Source organism: Boleophthalmus pectinirostris, unplaced genomic scaffold, assembly GCF_026225935.1.
Source record: "Boleophthalmus pectinirostris isolate CB_2022bp ecotype Guang Dong unplaced genomic scaffold, ASM2622593v1 HiC_scaffold_9, whole genome shotgun sequence".
Taxonomy (NCBI): Eukaryota; Metazoa; Chordata; class Actinopteri; order Gobiiformes; family Gobiidae; genus Boleophthalmus; species Boleophthalmus pectinirostris.
Genome location: NW_026571541.1, coordinates 6,637,723 through 6,658,989, shown reverse-complemented (window position 1 = coordinate 6,658,989; position 21,267 = coordinate 6,637,723). Strand labels below are relative to the sequence as shown.

Below are 21,267 nucleotides of genomic sequence, written 5' to 3'. Positions count from 1 at the left end.
TCTTCTCCCCTCTCTCTACTCCATTTCATTCTTTCTCCCTCTCTATCATCTCTTCCTCCAATTCCCTCTCTCCGCTTTTCACTCTCTCACTTTCTCTCATCTCTTCCTCCCCTCTCTTTGCCCCCCTTTCACTGTCTTCCACTCATTTCTTCCTCCCCCTCCTTCATTTACACCTCTCACGTTCTCTCACTGTCTCTCTCTCTTTCTCTCATATTTCTCCACTCTCTCTGCCCCCTTTTCATCCTCTCACTTTCTCTTTCTCTCATCTCTTCATCCCCTCTCTGCGTGTCCCTTTCACTCTCTCTCTCTCTCTCTTTGTTTTCTCTCTCTTCTTCTCCTACCCCATCTCTCTGTCACCTCTCCCCTGGTTCTCTCTTTGCTACCCTTTCTCTTTCTCTCTCTGTGTCCTCTCTTTCTCCCTCTCCCCCTCTCCCTCCCTCTCTTCTCTTCTTCTGGCAGCGCTCACTTCCTGGTTGCGTCATGTTGTCGGTGTGCAGGCCGCTCTCCAAACACGCACACATTACTACATAAACTCTTGTAATCCGTTCATGTTGTGGTTTCACAGAAGAGCGCTGCACTTTACTGCGTCATTACAGGGATTTGAGAAAAACATGAAGGTTCAGGATGAAGTTCAAGTTTTCTCGCTGAACCGTTTAACAACATTTCGTGCCAGATGTCCTTCTTAAAGCTGCACTATGGCACTTTTCTAAAATGGAAACAGCTAACTACTACTGTCTCCATGGAGACGTTACTGCTTTGTCTGGAATGTTCAACATGAGACTAAATCTAATTCCAAGGACAAGCAGGTGATGTCACCAGGCCAAGTTATAGGTCAGATCTGCGGAGAGGCGACCCCGCTCAGAGTAAGGATGCATGTTTTTCAAGGCATTTAAATTTATCAATTGACATTTAGCAATTTTCAAATGCTCAAACAATGAAAATGTAATGACATACAAATCGTGTACATTTTCTGGTATTTTTTTTCCTAAAAGTTTTGTAGAATTTCACAATTTGTCCTAATACGACATTAACTCTCAGCTCTGGTACCAATTTTTTTTTTTCATAAAAAGCTCAAAACACTTGGATAAACGTAAGCATGTTAGCACTTTGCCTCTTCAAATTTAAGTTCATATGTAAAAAATATATTTTTTATGTCAAAACAAACTTGGGATACATTTCCCTGTGATATCAGTGTTTCATTGCATGACATCTGCTAATAACTACAAAAGTTGTGTCTTCTGGACACAAAAATGCCATGTCACTGTAACATTGCTCATCACACCAAAATGTTGCACAAGAGATTTAATGTATAGACAGATCTACTGGCACCTGAGCTCCTCTAGAGCAGGGATCTGCTCGAGTCCTCAAAGGGCCTCGAGTCCAGGGAGGATCTCAAGTCCAGGGATCTGCTCAAGTCCTAAGAGGGTCTCGAGTCCAGGGATCTGCCAAGACCAGGGAAAGTCTCGAGTCCAGGGATGTGCTCGAGTCCTGGGAGGGTCTCGAGTCCGAGTCCTGGGAGGGTCTTGAGTCCTGGAAGGATCCAGGGATCTGCTTGATCCCGGGAAGGTCTTGAGACCAGAGATCTGCTCATCCTTGAACTCCAGTGGATCCCTGGACTCTGAATCTCCTCAAGTCCTGGAATGTCCTCAAGTCTGGCAGGAAAAGGCAGAAGAAAGAAGTAGTAGTAGTAGTTTAATACCACAGTGATGTATTTTGTAAGACATGTAGCTACACTTACTGTGGGACATTTTAATATACTGTAAAAATACTTGCAATAGTATTGCAATACTAACAATTAACTAAATACTTTGAATCATGTTGGGGGTGTTACATTTATGTGTATGGTGGAATGTTCAGCAGTATGAGTGTTCATGGTTCTGTTTTATTGATTTTTAACAAAAACATGACAGTGACTAACTGTAAAACTGTTGGCTAATTCTAGTTGGATTGTGAGTGTAATGTCTTTGAGAGGGACATGTTTAACAGCACAAATCAAATCCCCTGTTGCACTTCCAGAACTAACTGACTTAGAGTTAGTTCTTTCTGGTCAGATAGTATTAAAACAACGATTAGAAAGTCTAAGTTTCAGACAGAGCAGTGCCTACTGTTAGCATCACCTCCCAGGGAAAGTTGACGACTTCAGTTGCAAAGTATTTTCTCCAGGCCCTCAAAGCTCCCTGACAGTCTGTGCAATTTGTATGTGGAAAATTACATAATTGTTTTGAAGTTCACCTTTAACGCTGAACAGGTGAAGTGAAAATGAAGTCATGGTCCAGTCATACTTCATACACCTCTTTGGACATGTTTTGGTTCTGCCTGGTCACTCTCTGGTCAGTCTCCGGTCACTCTGGTCACTTTGTGTTCTCACTGACCTTCTGTCTGCCCTTACATAACACACATCATAAAAACAGTGACTCATTCAGGACCCAAGGCATTCTGTCATCTGCAGCCACACACACGGCTCTGCTCCACGCTGCCTACACGTCTGAAGTCTGTGGTGTGCTGTCATATTAACATTTCAAACTCGATTACCAATTCCGATACCACGATGATAATAAACAACACTATATTTAGATAGTAGAATTTGAGAGGGGGTCAACACACTCAAACAAATGCATATGGGAAGCTGTTTTAAAAGTAGTCCGATCTAAATTTTTAGTGAGATCGGACTACCACTCAACATGGTTTAAACACATAGTTGGAGCCAGTTTTGTAGGTTTTGTTTTGTATGAGGTTGTACCCTTTTAAAAATGTGGAGGTCTGTGGTAATTGCTTCGTAAGTTGTTGCTATCACTACTAGTATAACTTTGTATTATCCTAAATAGATTCTTGTGAGTTTTACGCCTTGTTACAGTGGAGATACCTATTCAAAAACATACCTGGAGTTGTGTTTTGTTTCTTTCACACATCTTTGAATAACCATTTATTCACACTTACATTAAAAAACAGGAAGACGTTTGGAAACATGCGGATAATGACTTCCAGTGGCTCTGTTGGTGGTAGTAATTTTGAAAAAATCCAGGAGAACTGAGAAAATGGCCCAGTTTTCTTCATCTAGATATCATTGCATTCTTTATTTTTACCTTTTATAAATTGCTTATTAATTTGTGTATTATAATTTGAGACCAGGAACTGCCATTTCATCTTGAAAGTCAAGTTCTAGTAATAACAACAGAAGAGAAGAGAGAGAACAACAGGCTGTTAACGTCACATATGAACAGTTCTTCAGATAACTATAACATAAACAACAGAACAGAACAAGTTTACCAAACTCTCCATCTCACTCCAAATCACTAAATCCACTGACTTCTTCATCCTCAGTGTCACTTCTGTGCAACTCCAGACCTCCGCTTCCTCTTCTGTGTAGCTGTTGTCAAATTCAGCATCAGTTCCAGTTACAATTATTCTGGCCTTTCTGAATCCCGACAGGATGGTTTCGGTGTCACTGAAGTCCATACTTTGTCCATCCATCCAGTGACTTCCAGTGAAAGTTGCATGTTGGACCCTCCCGGTGTCACAAGTTTCTTGCTCATTCCAAACTTTCTTTCTGCTGCTTGATTACTGTTTTCGGCTGCATATTTACAGCTTGTAATCTGCAAAATATGATTTTCTTTTTGGGGGCATTTGTGTTCAGTCTTCTCGGTCGTCTTTATAAGTTTGCTTAAATTTTGCATTTTCAGTGGTTTAGAAGTAATGGTGCGACCAACTGACATGATATAGACAGGACAGAGGCTCTTTCTGCTGGAGAGATGCACATTAGAGCCAAGTGACAGTGGTACAGGAGTAGTAGGAGCAGCAGATACTGACACACATGACTAGAGCCTCTTGCGGCTGTTAGTGTGAACATTTTAATATATAAGTCGTACTGGAGTATAAGTCGCAGGAAACACCCAAACCATGAAAAACTTGTAGTCCGAAAAATATGGTAATTATGTGTGTGTTAAATATGAGTGAATGAAACTAAACACAACTCTACGTATGTTTGTGATGAGGAAACAACATTCTAACAGAGATCAGAAAATAGCATCATATGGGTCTTTTAATTATGATCAAGAATAAGATCTAATAACATTGCCTTTTACTGCGGTTTAGACTGACCACAGCTGGTACTTGCATAACCCAGAACCCCCTGCTGTAGTCCCCTCTGTCCAGTAAACACTTCTTGCCCCATGTTGCTGGAATATAAAAATAATGAAGTGGCATTTCCTTGAACTAAAACGAATAGTTCCCCAAAGGCAGATCCACACACCTAACCCGGACAACCCATGTATCCACTCTGTCACATGTCTTCTTCTCCCTCTCTGCCCCCTTTCTTTCACTCTCTTTCTCTTTCACTTCACTGCAATTCAGCCACCACCCAGAAGCAGTTTATTCTTAAAGGCAATTATTCTCAGGCACTGCTCTGTCTGAAGCTCTGTTACTCAAGTTAGACTTTAATCCTTGTTTTGTTTGAACACATTCTGACCAGAAAGAACCAATTTAGCTGGAACTACAACAGGTTAGATTATTTGCACTGTTAAAAGTCTCTCACCTACAGTATTTCAGGTACTGTTTTTTTTTTTCGGACTATAAATCGCTTTTTTTCATGGTTTGGGTGTTTCCTTCGACTTATACTCTGGTGCAACTTAAAATGTTCACACTGAAGCCGCGAGAGGCTCTAGTCTTGTGTGTCAGTATTTGCTGCTACCACTGCACTTGTCCCGAACGCAACAGAAAGCATGGAATTTCTTGTACAAATCATCGTTAAATACATATTTGTATTCGGCACACTGCAGACTGACCTACTGTTTGTGTTTGCTCACTCCTTCTGAGTGCAGAGAGCTACATGTACGGACCCCTGTTTGGTCACGCTACGCACAGCAACCTACATTCAGTTTGTCGATTAAAATTAACATAATCGATGAAATTCTTAATGATCAATTATCGATTAATCGATTAATCATGCCCATCCCTAATCATCACATTAAACGATATGATATGTTGATATTTTTGCACACCCCTAATTCTTATTATGAGCTTCACCACTTTTCCACAGATCTAACCTGTACTTGGCCTAGTGATGTGCCTTCTTGTTTCCATGGAGATAGTAAAATGAAATGTCATACTGTAGAACATCCTAGGAAAAAAAAAAAAAGCAATAACATATATAAGGAGTCAAATAGGTGGTGGACCCTCTATCTGAAAAGTTACATGTGCCTCTTTAAATACATAATTTTTGGTGTACAAAAAGTCTGTTTTCAGTCAAAGACATGTTTACATTGCTCCATAGAGACAGTCATTTGATTGTATAGATTTAGAGGGATTTAAAGCTTTAAGTCCAGGATAAACCCTCCCGTCTTGGGCACTGCTGGTCCCTGATTTATTACCTGCACTAAGATGTTACATAAGAGACTGTCTAATGGGAAAGGCTGGACCAACCAATGGTTATGTAACTCAGTCCCATAATATACAGTACACCTGTGTGGTCATTAGGTCTGGTTTATGCTCCCTGTCCTAAGTTGTTCAGTTTAAGATGGAGGAGAGCCTTTATGGCATGATGGGAGAAAAACATGTCAAGAGCTGTAACTGGAAAATATTTAAAATGGAAAAGTTGTTAATTGTTTGTTGATATTTTAAATAGTTTTAAACCTGTGGTTCTCAAACTAACTCAACTACTAAGTGTACTACTGGTGGTACACAAGTTCTCTCAGGTAGTATATGGATATCTTTATAGTTCTAGTATTTATTTCAGTTAGAGACAAGAGTCATTGTCATATGCACTTTTGTCCTTTGTTGGATTAGGCATGGCTTACTATAGTAATCATATAGTCATATTATAGACTTGATTTAGCCCTCTTACGCCTGGTATAGACCTGTTTAAAAAGACGACGATGTCATACTCCCAGATGAGGGGCAAGGGTCCGGATTTCCCTATTGGTTACATTGTATTTTGCCATGAAATACCCAAAAGCTGAACACACAAAATGTTGAACATGGTATTTTCAGTTAGCAAACCCTAGAACTCACTGTATTACAACATAATTTTGCATTTTAACAATTACCATTTTAGCTGCCTCCCATCTGTATTACCATATTTTTAGGACTATAAGTGGCTCCGGAGTATAAGTTGCACTTTTTGGGGAGAATTAAATTTATAAAATCAGAGACCAGAAACCAACATATCATGTTGAAAGTCAAGTTCTAGTAATAACAATAGAACAGAGATCAACAGACTGTTAACGTCACATATGAACAGTTCTTCAGATAAACTATAACATAAACAACAGAACAGAACAAGTTTACCAAACTCTCCATCTCACTCCAAATCACTAAATCCATTCAATTCTTCATCCTCGGTGTCACTTCTGAGCCACTCTGCAACTTCCGGAGGTAAACTGAGCGCAGCTTCCTCTTCTGTGTAGCTGTCATCAGACTCAGCATCAGTTCCAGTCAGAGTTATTCCGGCCTTTCTGAATCCCGACAGGATGGTTTCGGTTGTCTTTATAAGTTTATTTAAATGTTACATTTTCAGTGGTACAGAAATAATGAGGCGTTCAACTAAATTGATACAACAGGACAGAGGCTCTTTCTGCAGGAGACATGTGCAGTAGAGCCAAGTGACAGTGGCAGAGGAGTAACAGGAGCAGCAGATACTGACACACAAGACTAAAGCCTCTTGAGGCTGTCAGTGTGAAAATTTTAATATATAAGTTGAACCGGAGTATAAGTCGCAGGAAACACCCAAACCATGAAATTAAGTGCAACTTATATTCTGAAAAATGTGGTAATTAATATTGGCCTTCAGAAGGGTGTGGTGTCATCTGAAACAAAGCAGTTTTGAGTGTTTTGAGGACTATTTTCCATTCAAGAGATATAATATTTAGTTGTAAACTGCTAATCCCTGAGAGAACTGTCCCAATGTCTCATAATTCTGATACCTGCGGATAACTGCTTTGAAAATCAATCGACATTTACAAACCTTGATGTCCATGCGAGGTTTGTAAATGCACGAGACAACAGTAGCGGACGAACATAATTCCGTCACTCGTTGCGTTGACCCGTCTTTGTTGCTAATGAGCCCAAACCCTCCAGGCTCCCCCGCCCCCTTCCTACCTCCCCCTCCTCAGACGGGACAGTGAGGAGTCGGAGTCTGTCCCGGGGCAGCACAGATGAGCTCATTCATAAAGAGGTTTTATCATTCCCCAGAGAAAGAGAGGATGTGAATCAGGAGAGGTCTGATCCCCCCATCCCGCCATGTACTGTATATCAGCACAGTTACATATTCGCACAGTTGCTGTAGCAATTAACAATTCAAAACTAAATACCATGTCTTTTAAATGTTCCAAAGTGCTCAAAATGCACCTATAAACAGGAAACTGAAACCAATGAATACCATACACATCTGTTTTCCAAAATGACGTGTCAAACTGTTTAACCTGAACCTGAAAATGACCTTAAGCTGTGTGATTTAAGTTGAGTGAAAAGAAGGAAGTTATGTTTTTAAGTGCCAGTTTAGATATTTTATAATGGTTACATTTGGTCCAAGTTAAAGAAAAGATGGGGTGCAGAAAAAAATAAAGCACTGTATCTGATTTTTACTGTCAAAAAAAAAATCCTCCATACAACCTTGTTGTATGGTGGATTTTTTTTTGTTTCAAACTGTCAACGATAGCATTATAGAGATGCAGTAGCCTTGTAATTATGATGACCAAAAAAAAAGAGAATAAAAATTCATCAACTCTGGACGTGGTGGGGCCAGATAAACATTTGCCAATAGATAACGACACTGCCTCGTTATCTGTTAGCTGATCAACTGTCAATCAATCTCCCTACGTTTCTAGCGTAACTGACTTGTCTGCGCGCTGCCGTTACGTGGTTTACGTACGCCTGTCACGCAGTCCACAGACGCAAGACGCACAGACGCTGTTTACTCCACCAACGCAACAGTTCTTAAAGGCTTTTTTTTTACCTATATCTTCCTCGCAGTTAGCACAAAGTTTGTTGCAATGGCAGACAAGAATCCAGGAGCAGTTAGCCACAAAAGAAAGTCCGTTTTTGAGGTCGCTGAAAGAAGAAGACAAGGGGAAAAGTTGCGAAGCCAAACTAAGGTGATTCTTGGAGATTCATTCCAGCGATGGCGCAACTGAAGCAGACGAAGGGTCTAAAGACTGATGCACTGGTCGCCAAATTACTTCTGGACAGGTAACTTCTGCTTATTATGAAAACGTACTTTATTTCCAAGAGCTAGACAAACGTTTTTCAGGACACGAATGTGATATCCTATGTCTGAAAACGTAATTTTCAAGGCAAAGAAAAAAAAAAAAAAATCTCTGCACCCCTTCCTGCTCCTGTCCCCGCTGCCCGTTCCGCTCTTCTCCCTGCTCCTAACTTCTCCGCGCACGGAATCTCCTCGCACCGCTCCCCTCTCCCTCTCCTCTCTCCTCTCCCGTTCTGCTCTTCTCTTGCTCCTAACTTCTTGTCCGCGCACGAAATATCCACGCACCCCCTCCCCCCGCTCCTCCCTTCTCCGCCTTGCCTAACCAACACTGTAGTTAGTTGTTTACAAGTCATGTGCAGCGATGAGGACTTGTTTTCTAGGGGTGCAATGATTTTGCACAGCATACATTACTCTCACACAACACATTATTATAACTCTGAATGTCGTTGCAGTTATGATAATGTCACCTCTACGCCACTACCTCAGACTCGATGGGTGAGAACCCCGCAGCCTCCGGTTTCCACTATTGTGCAGGAATCGCTCTTAGACAGGTAAGTTACTTACAAAAATATTTCTTGTCTTGTCTATGTCTACTATTTTCTGTTTTGTTGGTTATTATTTCAATACAGTGTTTGTTGGGGAAGAATATTTATTGTCAGTATTTTCTCAAGAAAATATTACTTCATCTTAAATGATTTGTACAGCTCTAAACAGTGTACACTTTTCAGGGAGGCAGATTTTTCAATGAAAGGGGTTGAAAAGTTTTCCAGTGGCAGTAGTGGTGAAGAACAAACTTCTGAACCATATAAAAAAGCTAGGTAATATAAGTTATAACTTTCCTTAAAATAATCACCTCCTGTCACTTCATTCTATAATGTATGAATTTGTTCACATTGTAACATACTGTTGTTTTGTTGTACAGACCCTCCACCTCCAGAGATGAACCAGTAGAAGACATAGATGAGGAAGAATTCAACAATCTCCAAAATACTATGTATGTAATTTTAACATCCCTGCATTTGTCGATTGACTGTAAATTATAATAATTGATTGCTTTTAGTATTGACTAGGATGACGAAACCTGGACTCCAGAAATGGAATCTCAAACACAGTCTAAAATCCTCTGAAGAGGACGAAGACAAAGGAGGTGGACTCAGATGCCTCTGATGTGTTTACAGCCAAGATCTAAGAAAACTAAACAATACCACTTGCATTTCTTATTTTCGTCTAAGGTACTTCGTGTTTTTTTCCTATGTATGTATGGCATTGGCTTGGTGAGTGTGAAATGTTTTACTCCAACCCCCAACACAAAGAATCTACTTGGCACATATTTGGGGGTACAAGACTGATCAGATTGTTCTTTTCCTGTCACACCCAGCTTAATGACATTTGCATTTTCACACCACAGGGCTGGGGGTGCACAGAAACAACCATTTTGTGTTGACACATTGCCACAGATTCACATGGATGAAACAGTCCATGATGAGCCTGATGACTGTGAAACAGTGGAAGATGCCGTCCCTCCTGAGACTGCTATGGCTGTTACTGAGGAAGATGTTTTGGGACAACAAGCATCCATCATCTATCATGATCTCTTGAAGCAGCTTCTACACTACCTAATCCTACCTGTGGACAAATGCACAGCTAAGACTTGACAGTCAAAGAAGTTTGCACTGATGCACATTCACAGATATCTTCACTGTTTAGTAAGTGGCTTATATTTTGAAAAGATTCTGTAGTGAGTCTGCGGTGAATATTAGTGATATAATTTGTGGATTTGTTTAATTACAGAGCGTGGAGAATAGAAAGACAAAGGAATAAAACACTCACCGGATATCTGGCATGGTGCTAAAAATCTGAGTAAAAAGATTTTGGCTGTATGTTGATTTTTATAATGAATACATATTTTTATATTATGAATTAATTTTTGACATTGTATGCTAATTTGTTTGTGTGATTAGGCTGGACGTCAAAAGGAGTGCCATTTGCTGCTCACCTGGAACAGGGATATAACGAACCACTTCTGGTACTGCTGTAAAACAGCTGAAACATATGAACACTTCATGGTAACTATAAAATAAAGATGTAATTTTATATCTGTTTTTTTTTTACACTGTAGAAATTTCTACTCAGGTGCATCCCTGGATGAATGAGGGATTATACAAAATGTCATTATTCATACAAGAATTACAGTAATAATCATATTTCTTATACTTCAGGACCTATGGACTGGACTTTTACACCATGTGACTGGTGTTCATCAATGGTACTTTGGCTCTTGCCATTATGACCCCTTGGAAAGCGAAATGAACAAGCCACTGATTCCAAAGGGCTCCGTGGCTCATCAGCGGCTACGTGACTTAGTGCTGGATTCACGATGGCTGAAGACTGTCACAAAGTTCCTGTCTTTTAGGTAAGCTTATGTGTTACACAGAGATGGGTAAAGTAGCCAAAAATTTACTCCATAGTGAGGAGAAGCACAACGTTGTGATCCAAGGGGGAAAATAATCAAGCAACATTAATTGTAAGAGTGTAACTTCTGATTTATAATTTCAAGTTGATGTAATTGGAAGGAACAAAAAATAATTTAATAGTGTCAACACAAAGCTTTGTCAATTATGGAGTTATCATTGGGGAAGATTAACCTAAACTTTTACTCAAAGTAAATGTAACTGATAACTACCCACTTCTGATGTTACATTTGTATACTTGCAGTCCTAATTTACTTTTAAACCAAAATATGACCTGAATACACATATTGTCACACTAAGGTCCACTGCAGAGCTGGAGTCATTCCACAATCATATCTTGATGTATGCTGGAAAACGCTTTGCATTCTCCAAGAAGGTTTATGAGGCACGAGTCTACTTGGCATCTTTGGACTACAACAGTCACCTAAACAGAGGACCCAGGAGGAAAAAGGATGGCTCCACACAGTATGTGTTTCCAAACAACAATCATATATTTATATATCATTTACATTTGAAAAAATAATGCACATAGCTGGGTGTAAATTTATAACCAGTTGTGTATAACCAGTGTGTTTCTGTCTAGAAAGGCAAAGCTTTACAGCAAGAGGACAAAGATGTGGCGTCTGTACACATACAAAGCCCCAAAAGAGTACAAGTACATCCCTGATCTGCAGGCACTCATACTCCAATCAAGGCTTTTGTCCCAGAGAGGAATGGCAGATAGTCACCCATTAAGACCCGAGGATCCACGAAGGCTTGGGCCCCTAGCAGGTGGCATTGCCCCAACAATACAAGAGCTGGAGCAGCAACATGTCAGCAGAGGGCTATGTAAGTTGGCTGTACATCAAGTACAAATTTAAATAGAATATACTTATTTCTACAAATATCTACTGGTAGTACAAAATTTCATTCATCACAGCTATTGTAAATAGTACTTGTTAGAGGTAGCAGTGGGAAAAAAAATCTATCAGCACTATGCTAATACTGTTATTTTTTATGAACTAACTTTTATTTTTTTCCAAACAGGGCAAGCATCTGAATAAAACTCAAAACATGTGACCGGCATGACCTCTGACTGTAACTGTGTATAGTGATGTAAAATTGTGTGTGTTCTTTATTAAAATAATATTATTTCTAAGATTGTTTTACTTTTATGAACATTATTGACATTACTAAAGGAAGACAAAGCAAAAGGAAAATGTCTAACAAAATATATTTATTGGTATTGCACACACTCATAAAACAAGGTTACAGTAAATATGTGATAGTAACTCAATCTAAAACATATTGGCTTGAAGGAACAAAGCCAACATAATTATCATGTGGATCTCTATAACGGTCACGTTTTCCACACACAGCAACTTGGTATAACTATCCTGTTACCTCTTCCAAGAATACCGTACCTCCACACTACAAACTGTCTGTAGGCTGCAAATCTAAACTCCCGATTGCTTTCTCCAAGCTCTTGAGAGTCCTCCTCAGCCCGCAGGTCATTCCAAATTCTGCGAGCAAGTCGCAGAACACCATCCTCTAAAATAAACAGGTCCATGTGTGGCATCAAAGATATACAGTGTTGTGGTGGCTTTCCACAGCACTTGCGCTCTATTAGAGTAGGCATGTCCCTGCACTTTCCGCAGACACACCGGCTCAGAGTTTGTAGAGGAGGGGGGTCTTCTGGATTGGGATCAGTGTCCAACAAATCAAAAAGGAGACTGGGCTCACGGTTGAGGCACCGTTCCAGCAGCAGGTGAGATTCATTGAGGCTCAGTCTCTGAATCCTAGCCTGTAAATACACATGAAAGTCACAGTTATTACTTTTTTTAAACTAACAATAATGCAGCAAAGTAAAATAATTTAAAGTGGCCTATGTCTTGTCTAAACAAGGACAGGCATCATGCTAATGTGATTTTATTTTTATTTGTATATAATAAAAGATTCAATTTAATACTAATGGGGAGTAATGTACTGCTGAAACATACCCGATCACTAGCAATCCTCTGAACTCGAAGATTTTGGACCCTGGTTAGGTCCTCCTCGGTCAAATTATGTAGTATATGGCATTTTTTTCCTTTCTTTTTTTCCTCCAGTTTTTCCTGCTCTGTCGCGGCAGACGTTCCTCTCACGCTGTCTCCTGACGTTGAAGAAGGTCCTGGTCTATCTTTGAACTCCATGATCAAGAAGCGCGTGGCTCACCCACGCTCTACTATAAACCACAGCCGCGTGTCAACGCGAAGTATAACAATGATTATTGCCCGACCATTTGTAGTACAAACAGAAAAGGAAAACTACAAAAAATATATAGTGTTATCAAAAAAAATAGGATTGTAGTGTAACTGTAAATCTTATACTGCACAGGAAATTCTAACTCGCAACAGCATGCTAAATGTCATTAGCCTGGATGGAAAACGTTTACTTCACAAACAAATTCTCCGACGGTTCATCTAAGACTGGTTTTAAGTATAGAATTGTGTTTAGTCCTGGTTTGACCTGGTTCAATTCGGTTTAAGTGTAGATAAGTTACCATAGTTTGATTTTGGGTGGGAACAATATGTATGTCTGCTTGCGATGTTTGTGTTAATAGGCGGCAGCAGCAGGCACAGCAGCAACAGTCGCTATTCAAAAGGGCGCACCGGCTGTAAACAAACCTGTTTCTGGCGTAAGGTGGAGGAGGGAGGAGGCGTTTCTACGTAGGGAACTGTGGGGGAGGGGGGGTGGTTTCACGCATGCGCAACATTTGAAAAAGGACAAACAGTCGCTGGATTTCTCATTCCTTGGAAAATCCTCTATACAACCTTTAACTTAAATGTCAATGGTGTAACTTTTTTGGTAGAGGCTCCTTCAATTGCTTTTCTTCACAGAGATGTTATTGAATGTTTCACAGTATGATATTAAACCTTTGTATCTTCATGGAGACCAAACCAGACCAAGTTACAGGTCAGATCTGTGGAGAGTCAGAATGCCTGTCTTTCTAGGTATTTTTGAGCGATAAAACCACCTGTAATTGAATAAATGTAAGGTAGAGCTGTTTAATGTCATACTGCGGAACCTTCTGCCATTGTGCGGAAATACTTCTTCTGACTCTGGCTCTGATTGGCTTACATTAGGATCTTGTGGCTCCTCTTTCTCTACCTGCTGCAGTGAACCTCGACATTTTGGTCTTAAAATGTTCATATTAACCCACTGTACATAATCCTGAATTTTTCATTTCATTATTTTGTCCCTAAATCAGGAAATGAACATGAATAACAAACCAATCAGGACACCTTCATTGACAGCTGGTGTGTTTCGTTGCTAAGTACCATAAATTACAAACTATAAGCCGCTACTTTTTTCCCACACTTTGAACCTTACAGCTAATAAAACAATGTGGTGAATATATGGACGAATTCTTTGTTTGGCAAATTGTCCATTCATATAAACGGTCTATGGTTTGGCAACACAGCGGATGCGCGCAGCCTGAGTGCAGAAAACGCTGCTGTGTGTGAAGTTACACATGAATCTAAGGTTATTGAGACTAACAATCGCCGTGTGATCAAATAAGTTAAGATGCTAAATGAACATTAGTGAGTGTGATCCATCTTACCCGTATGTCTAAATGACGAGAAGAAACGTCTCAAATGTCAGTAGCCGGACATCCACTCATACCTGATAGATAGAACTAACTCCGCCCCCGAGAGAGTCTGAAATCTGCTGAATTCCTGCAAGACACTGACATGATACAGACAGGACAGAGGCTCTTGCAGGAGACATGTGCAGTAGACCTCGGGTAGAGTCGGGGGTGATGCGTCAAGGAAGATGCTGATTGTGTTTTGAACAGTTATTTTGCACTTTATGCACACACGAAAAAATGCAGATGAGGCAGCTTTTAAGTTAAGGCAATTGATGTGGCTGTCCAAGAAGGAAACAGAGCTGCTGCACGTGAGTTCAGCATCAATAAATGGATGGTGAGATTTTGGCGATGGCAGCGTGACGAACTGACTCAATGCAAAAAGACGACAAAAGCTTTCAGAGCCGAGAAAAGCAGACGGCCCGAATTTGAAAACGTTTTTGAAGACGTGGAAACCTACTGCTTATATTCAGGAACAGTCTATATATGTACAATTTTAAAATTTTGTTAAAATTTTGTTGATGCAGCTTATAATCAGGTGCGCTCAATAGTCCGGAAAATATGGTAAGCCCCCTTTCCGCTTTCTGGTGAGAAGGGGCGGGCACATTTTATGACCTCTATCACGATTGGCTCTTGTTGTTGCTAAGATATTCGCGATCAGATTTCCAAATATGGAGCCTGGGTCCAAATTCGCTCCTGTAAGCATGAGCATCGGGAGCTTCATTTGACCGGAGCTGAACTCTACGGGTGACATCACACTTGCTTAGTTCTTTTACACTGTCTATGTGACAGACCTTTAACCAAAAAGTTACATGGTGCACCTTTAAAAAACACAACAAGTTAATTTTAACTGTTTACAGTTGTCCAAAGTTATTCCTCATTTTCCTTGTACATTCACAATTCGCAATGAGTTTGAACATGCGTTTCTCAATTTTTAGAGGGCAGAGCGGAGTTTTGTTAAGCTGCCAACAACAACACACTTTCTGGTAAGTTGAGGAAAAAAGAAAATGCTTTAAAAACTGACACAGCACACAATGGTCTCATTGCGACCCTAAGAGCTGAAACAAATAGTAGGTCTATATATGCCACAATAAAAGAAAATACGTTTTTGGATACTTTTTGCAGTGTTGTTTATTGTGTATAGTTATTTTTAAGTGACAAGAGAATACTTTGCATTTCCACATAAACCATGAGTCAGTGAAATCATTGCTCAAACAGAGAGATCCACCTCCTTGTAAAGAAAACCACAGACTTGAGCAGTGAGTCTGTGGTTAAATTATAGTGCTTAAATGTGCGGAGGGAGAAACAAAAGCATTTATTCCAAAAGCAAGTGCATGTGTGGACATAAAAGTGAATCCTCTATAAATCTGTGAAATGTAAACAACAACTAAGTCAGAGCAAAGGAATTTACCTCTGCGCAAAATCACAAGCTCAAAACATGCCTGTAGTAAAATAATATGGTAACATTTTAGCTTAGAGGCCCCACATTACGCTTTTTTCTGATCTCATAATGTTTCCTCATCACAAAATTACCAGGAGTTGTGTTTTGTTTCATTCACACTTTTAACACACAAACCCTGCATATTTAGGCCGAGTTCTTCTCTCAAACGGAAAATATTTCCACCTTTTGATGTCATGTTGTAATGCCGAAAGTAGAGCCCGACCGATATGGATTTTGTTGTGGCCGATATGAAACCGATATAATGGGAGTTGGAGCTGCCGATAGCCGATATAATCGCCAATATATTTAGTGATGTAAAAATTCACTGTAAATCTTGAATTATATCAAAAAAACTTAGGTTTGGCTCTGGTGGATTTTAAACTGGGTTTATTTAGGCAACATTTATTGTTATTCTGCCTCTTTACATGATATGTCATAGGACTAAAGCAGGTCTAAGGCAGGTCTAAAGCAGGACTAAACCAGAACTGAACCAGGACTGAAAAAGGACTAAACCATGACTAAAACATATCTAAACCATGTGTAAAACAGGACTAAACCAGAACTGAACCAGGAATGAGTGTCGGGACTCGGTCTCTATCTCTCTCCCTCTCTCGACCCCAAGATTAGTCCTGGTTTATTTATTTTATGCTGAATATATATATATATATGCATATATTTTTGAAAGTTTCGTTTTAAGGCTGCTGCCGCTATCAAACTACCATGAGTCTGCACGCGGTGTGAAGAGAAAAAAAGTGAGAGAAAGAGAAAACACGGCTCCCAATAAGGATCAGGCTCCCGTCGTTCACTTCAATTATATGCGCAAATTTCATCATTCACACGTCTATTTACAGCTCATTTACATATCAATGCAGGTCCAGTAGCAAATATACGGCCAATATAGTCACTTTACAATAGGCCAAAAGAAACAGCCTGTTTAAGTGTGAGAGCTACAGCAGCTAATCGCTAACCTATCAGAACGAACCAAAACCAGTTTCAAAGTCGACATATTATCAACACTCAGCCGCTCACACAGGCTCCTCCTCACATCACAAGTCTGCACTAATAAATGTCCTTTTAATCCAGACTCAAACCGATTGTCCATAAAAACAAATATAATCTCAGTGTTGTGCACATGGATCTATGCCTGCGGGTGTAAACAAACGCACGTGACTCTGGGGGTGTGTTCAAGGACAGTACAGACACACACACCTGACAAATGACTCCAGCAGATAAATACTGATGCAGAGCCACATATTTGGACAGTTTATCTGTCTGTAAATTGGATTAAATGAACATAATGTAGAGAGTCAAAGATTTATAACGAGGTATAACATGCCCACGTGAAATATCGGCCCCTATCAGCAAGTATATTGGCCGATATGGTTTGGTTGCTCATATCGGCCGATAATATCGGTTGGCTCTAGCCGAAAGTATTTTAAAACTCCATACACCTTCACCAGAATCATTTGGTCATCCCTGAAATTGCCCATCTCTACTGAAGAAAAGATAAAAGGTAGCTGTTATCTTGAAAACTACCACTTTGTGACATCACAAGGTAGAACAGAGCATTTTGAGTTTTGGAGATACAGACAGTAGTGTTGTAGTACTCAAGCCGGTATGTGGCCATACCAGCTTGTCAAAGCCTGAACCTGTCAGATCTCAGAAGCTCAGCAAGGCCGGGTCTGGTTAGTACTTGGATGGGAGACCACAGGGAAAATCAGGTGCCACAGTGGGGCACCAGTCACAGTAACTGTCGTTGTGTCCTTAGGCAAGACACTTCACCCAAATTGTCTAGTATGAAAGTATGAAAGTGGTGTGGGAGTGAGTTAAGGTGGTGGCCGGAGAGACAGATGGCGCAGACTGGCATGGCTGCCGCGATTCTGTCAGTCTGCCCCAGGGCAGCTGTGGCTACAATAGTAGTTTACCACCACCGGGTAAGGAGTGACTGAATGCACTGTAAAGCGTCTTTGTGACAAATGTCTGTGAAAAGCATTATATAAATAAAAAACTTACTTGCTTACTCGAGGCCGGTCTCAAATACTACACCATTTTTTGCACTCTTGGTCTTGTCTCGGACTCGAGCATGTTTGGACTTGATCTGACACTCTGACACTGATAAAAAACATTGATATATATGTGCCAAAATAACTGTAAAATACAAATAAATGTCAAAAATGACAAAGATGGTCTCATTTTGGTGTCGATCTTGTCTTGGTCTCGACCCTTAAAAGTGTCAGTCTTGTCTTGTTCTCGACCCTCAATGGTCTTGGTCTTGTCCTGGTCTCGGGGCCCTGTGGTCTCAGACAGGTCTTGGTCTCGATTAGTGCGGTCTTGAGTTCAATACTAATAGACAGACTAATAATAAAATTAGTTATTTATTACTGTATATGCACAATACTGTGAAACATACCATGGCAAAGCAATAACATCTCCATGGAGACAAGTTAACCCTTTACTTGAAAAGTTACACAGTAGACATTTAATGTGACATAACTAGCCCGATAAAAAACACTATGTTTATGTGACAAAGAGGGCCTTTGTCCCCATTTTTCACCTTAGTTCAGTTACATCTATCTATATCAACTAAACACCTAAATAATAACTATCCCGGGTTTGTTTTATTTAGTCTTTGTTTAATTGATCACATTCACACAGTTACTTTAAATTCATTTTATTTGGTTATATCCCTTCATTTTTGTTTAAACTTACCACCTTACCTGTGACTCCACATGGTCTGGGAACAAAAGAGGGGGCGTGTCCTTTGGCAGCCATATTTATAGGCTCAGGGGGAGGTGTTGGCCCAGACCATGTGGAGGGAAGCCTCGGAATGGTTCTCTTCGTTTTATCAAATGGGTTATTAGAATTTTGGTTTCAGTGTTATCTAGTTAAGTTGGAGCACTGTTCAGTTTAAAAGGGTGATTAGGCTTCAGAAAATAATTTAAGGCAGCACACCAGTAAGGAAAGGAAATTGCTACAGTTTTCCCCGTAAGTTGGTGTGAACCCAGGGGGAGGGACTTCCTCTCTGGGGGGTATATAAGTAGAGGCAGTTTAATCAGTAGGGAGGTCACCATCAGTGCAGCCAGGTGCCTGTGGGTATTTTCTTTTGTTGTGTTATTTTCTGTTGCTTTTGTTTAGTTAAGCACAGTTCTTTTTTTTGTAAATATGTATATAATTTTGCCCACGACTTGGAAGGATCCAATAAAGAATTTGGTTTGGTGAAGGACAACTTTGCACTGGACTCTCATTTTGACCACTTGGGCCAGCTTCCCCACAGTTTAGATTTATAGTTTCGGAGCAATACTAAAATTAAAACTACTAAAAACAATAGATTTTGATACTAAGGAACAGACTGGATATTCAGTTTTCCAATATGATGATGGTAAAAATAAAAACAGCACTTTCTTTTATATTATCATGTGGTGTTAGATTTGTGTAATCCCTCAGTGATCCAGGTAGGTTCCATAGAGGTCCATGGGTGTATACTAGTCTATGTGCTCTTATTCTGAAATGGCTCAAAATCTAATTTTTTATTCTAAAACTATTCAGGAATGCTTCATTTCTGTTCTGTAAATGTCACTTTTTTAGTACAGGTACTTCTAGTTTTAATATTGATTAGTATCTGATTTTCGATACAGTTGAACTAAAATGGCTCACTCGAAACTTCCCTCAAAATATGGGCACTTTAAATCACCAAACTTCATCTAATCTGATAAAAACGCACTGATTGAAGCCAGCTGGAGTATAACCTTATACTAACAATTCCTCCATTGCACTTAGCCTTGAAACCTAACCACACAAATCCTTGGTCCAGTCTCTGAGGGGCTCCTATCTATTACATTAGTGCCATTTAGTTTCTATGTAAACAAAAACAACAAAGTTAAAAATACAAGTCTCATTTATCAGCGCGGGACCGAACAGTTCTTTCTCCATCACGTCCAGTGCTTCTCCACATTCATTAAACTGCTTTTTGAATACAATGAACCACTGTACAAACAACTGATCAACCACAACTTCCCCAAAACATAATTACGAAACATTTGGTAATGCCTGGTGCAAAGTGAATAGATGACAGCTTGAGTTTTATGACCTGGTTGAGATATTGGTTTGAAGCTCATATAAATCATGTTTCACTGTTATGCAATAGTTTGAACACTGTTGGCAAATGGGAGTGTGTTCACAGCCAGAAGGGGAAAATCTGTCTCGGAAAGTTAAGTTGTCCTCCTCGTTTTATAGTTTTAATGTTTTATGTAAGGTTTATTCATTTGGTATTTTTGAATATGTACAGAAGTTAAAGGTGCATTGAGTAAGTTTTCTGGTGGAGTGTCTGTCAAATGCTTTTCTCCATCAAGATGTTATTTCTGTGTCTGGAGTGTTTCACAGTATGGTATTAAACCTTTCTATCTTCATGGAGACCAAACCAGACCAAGTTAGAGGTCAGATCTGTGGAGAGGCGACCCCGCTCACAGTCAGAATGTCTGTTTTTCTAGGTATTTTTGAGCTATAAAACCACCTGTAATTTAATAAATGCAAGTAAAAGGTAGAGCTGTTTAATGTCATACTGTGGAACATTCCAGGCAGAGCAGTGGCATATCCATAGACACAGATGACGGACCCCCAGCAAATGTGGAACCATAATGACACAATGCATACTGTATTTTTCAGACTATAAGTCGCACTTTTTTCATGGTTTGAGTTTTCCTGCAAACAAACAAGTAAACAAACTTATAAAGACAACAGAGAAGACTGAACACAAATGCCCCCAAAAAGAAAATCATATTTTGCAGATTACAAGATGCAAGTAGCAAAATATGCACCTGAAAATGGTAATCAAGCAGCAGAAAGAAAGTTTGGAGTGAGTGAGAAACTTGTGACACCGGGAGGATGCACCATGCAACTTTCCTGGAAGACACTGGATGGATCGACAAAGCCTGGACTTCAATGACACCAAAACCATCCTGTCGAGATTCAGAAAGGCCGGAATAATTCTAACTGGAACTGATGCTGAGTCTGACAACAGCTACACAGAAGAGGAAGCGGCGCTCCTTTTACCTCCGGAGGTCGCGGAGTTGCTCAGAAGTGACACCGAGGATGAAGAATTCAGTGGATTTAGTGATTTAGAGTGAGATGGAGAGTTTGGTAAACTTGTTCTGTTCTGTTGTTTATGTTATAGTTATCTGAAGAACTGTTCATATGTGACGTTAAAAGTCTGTTGTTCTCTGTTCTATTGTTATTACTAGAACTTGAATTAACAGATGAAATGTTGGTTTCTGATTTTATAAAATATATTTCCCCCAAAATGTGCGATTATAGTCCTTATATGTTTTTTTTCTTCTTCATTACACATTTTTTGGCTGGTGCGACTTATACTCTAGAGGGATTATAGTCCAAAAAATACACATTCGCAAACACAGCCAAAAAGTGCTACAATTGGTCAGAAATCTCAAAAAAAAAAAATTGATTTAAAAAACACATTTACAGGAGCCTGTGATCTATCTGGTCCTGTTTAGGAGTTTGATTTTCAACAAAAAATGTAGACTGCCTTGTTTAACAG

The 21,267-nt window shown here is 39.8% G+C and overlaps 2 protein-coding genes across 2 annotated transcripts; one reads left to right on the top strand and one right to left on the bottom strand.

Annotated features, from left to right (window-relative positions):
- The first annotated feature begins 9,770 nt into the window (after window positions 1-9,770).
- Window positions 9,771-11,732, top strand: LOC129407298 (uncharacterized). The gene is made up of 7 exons (XM_055148011.1): window positions 9,771-9,903; window positions 9,989-10,074; window positions 10,159-10,263; window positions 10,417-10,610; window positions 10,969-11,133; window positions 11,252-11,496; window positions 11,695-11,732. The coding sequence occupies exons 3-7, from the start codon at window positions 10,261-10,263 to the stop codon at window positions 11,709-11,711; spliced, it is 624 nt and encodes a 207-aa protein (XP_055003986.1). The 5' UTR covers window positions 9,771-9,903; window positions 9,989-10,074; window positions 10,159-10,260; the 3' UTR covers window positions 11,712-11,732.
- A 275-nt stretch (window positions 11,733-12,007) lies between these two features.
- On the bottom strand, window positions 12,008-12,839 carry zgc:195170 (uncharacterized protein LOC100170800 homolog). Its single transcript, XM_055147853.1, has 2 exons — window positions 12,648-12,839; window positions 12,008-12,451 (listed from the first exon to the last, which is right to left on the bottom strand). The coding sequence occupies exons 1-2, from the start codon at window positions 12,837-12,839 to the stop codon at window positions 12,008-12,010; spliced, it is 636 nt and encodes a 211-aa protein (XP_055003828.1).
- Between the last annotated feature and the right edge of the window lie 8,428 nt (window positions 12,840-21,267).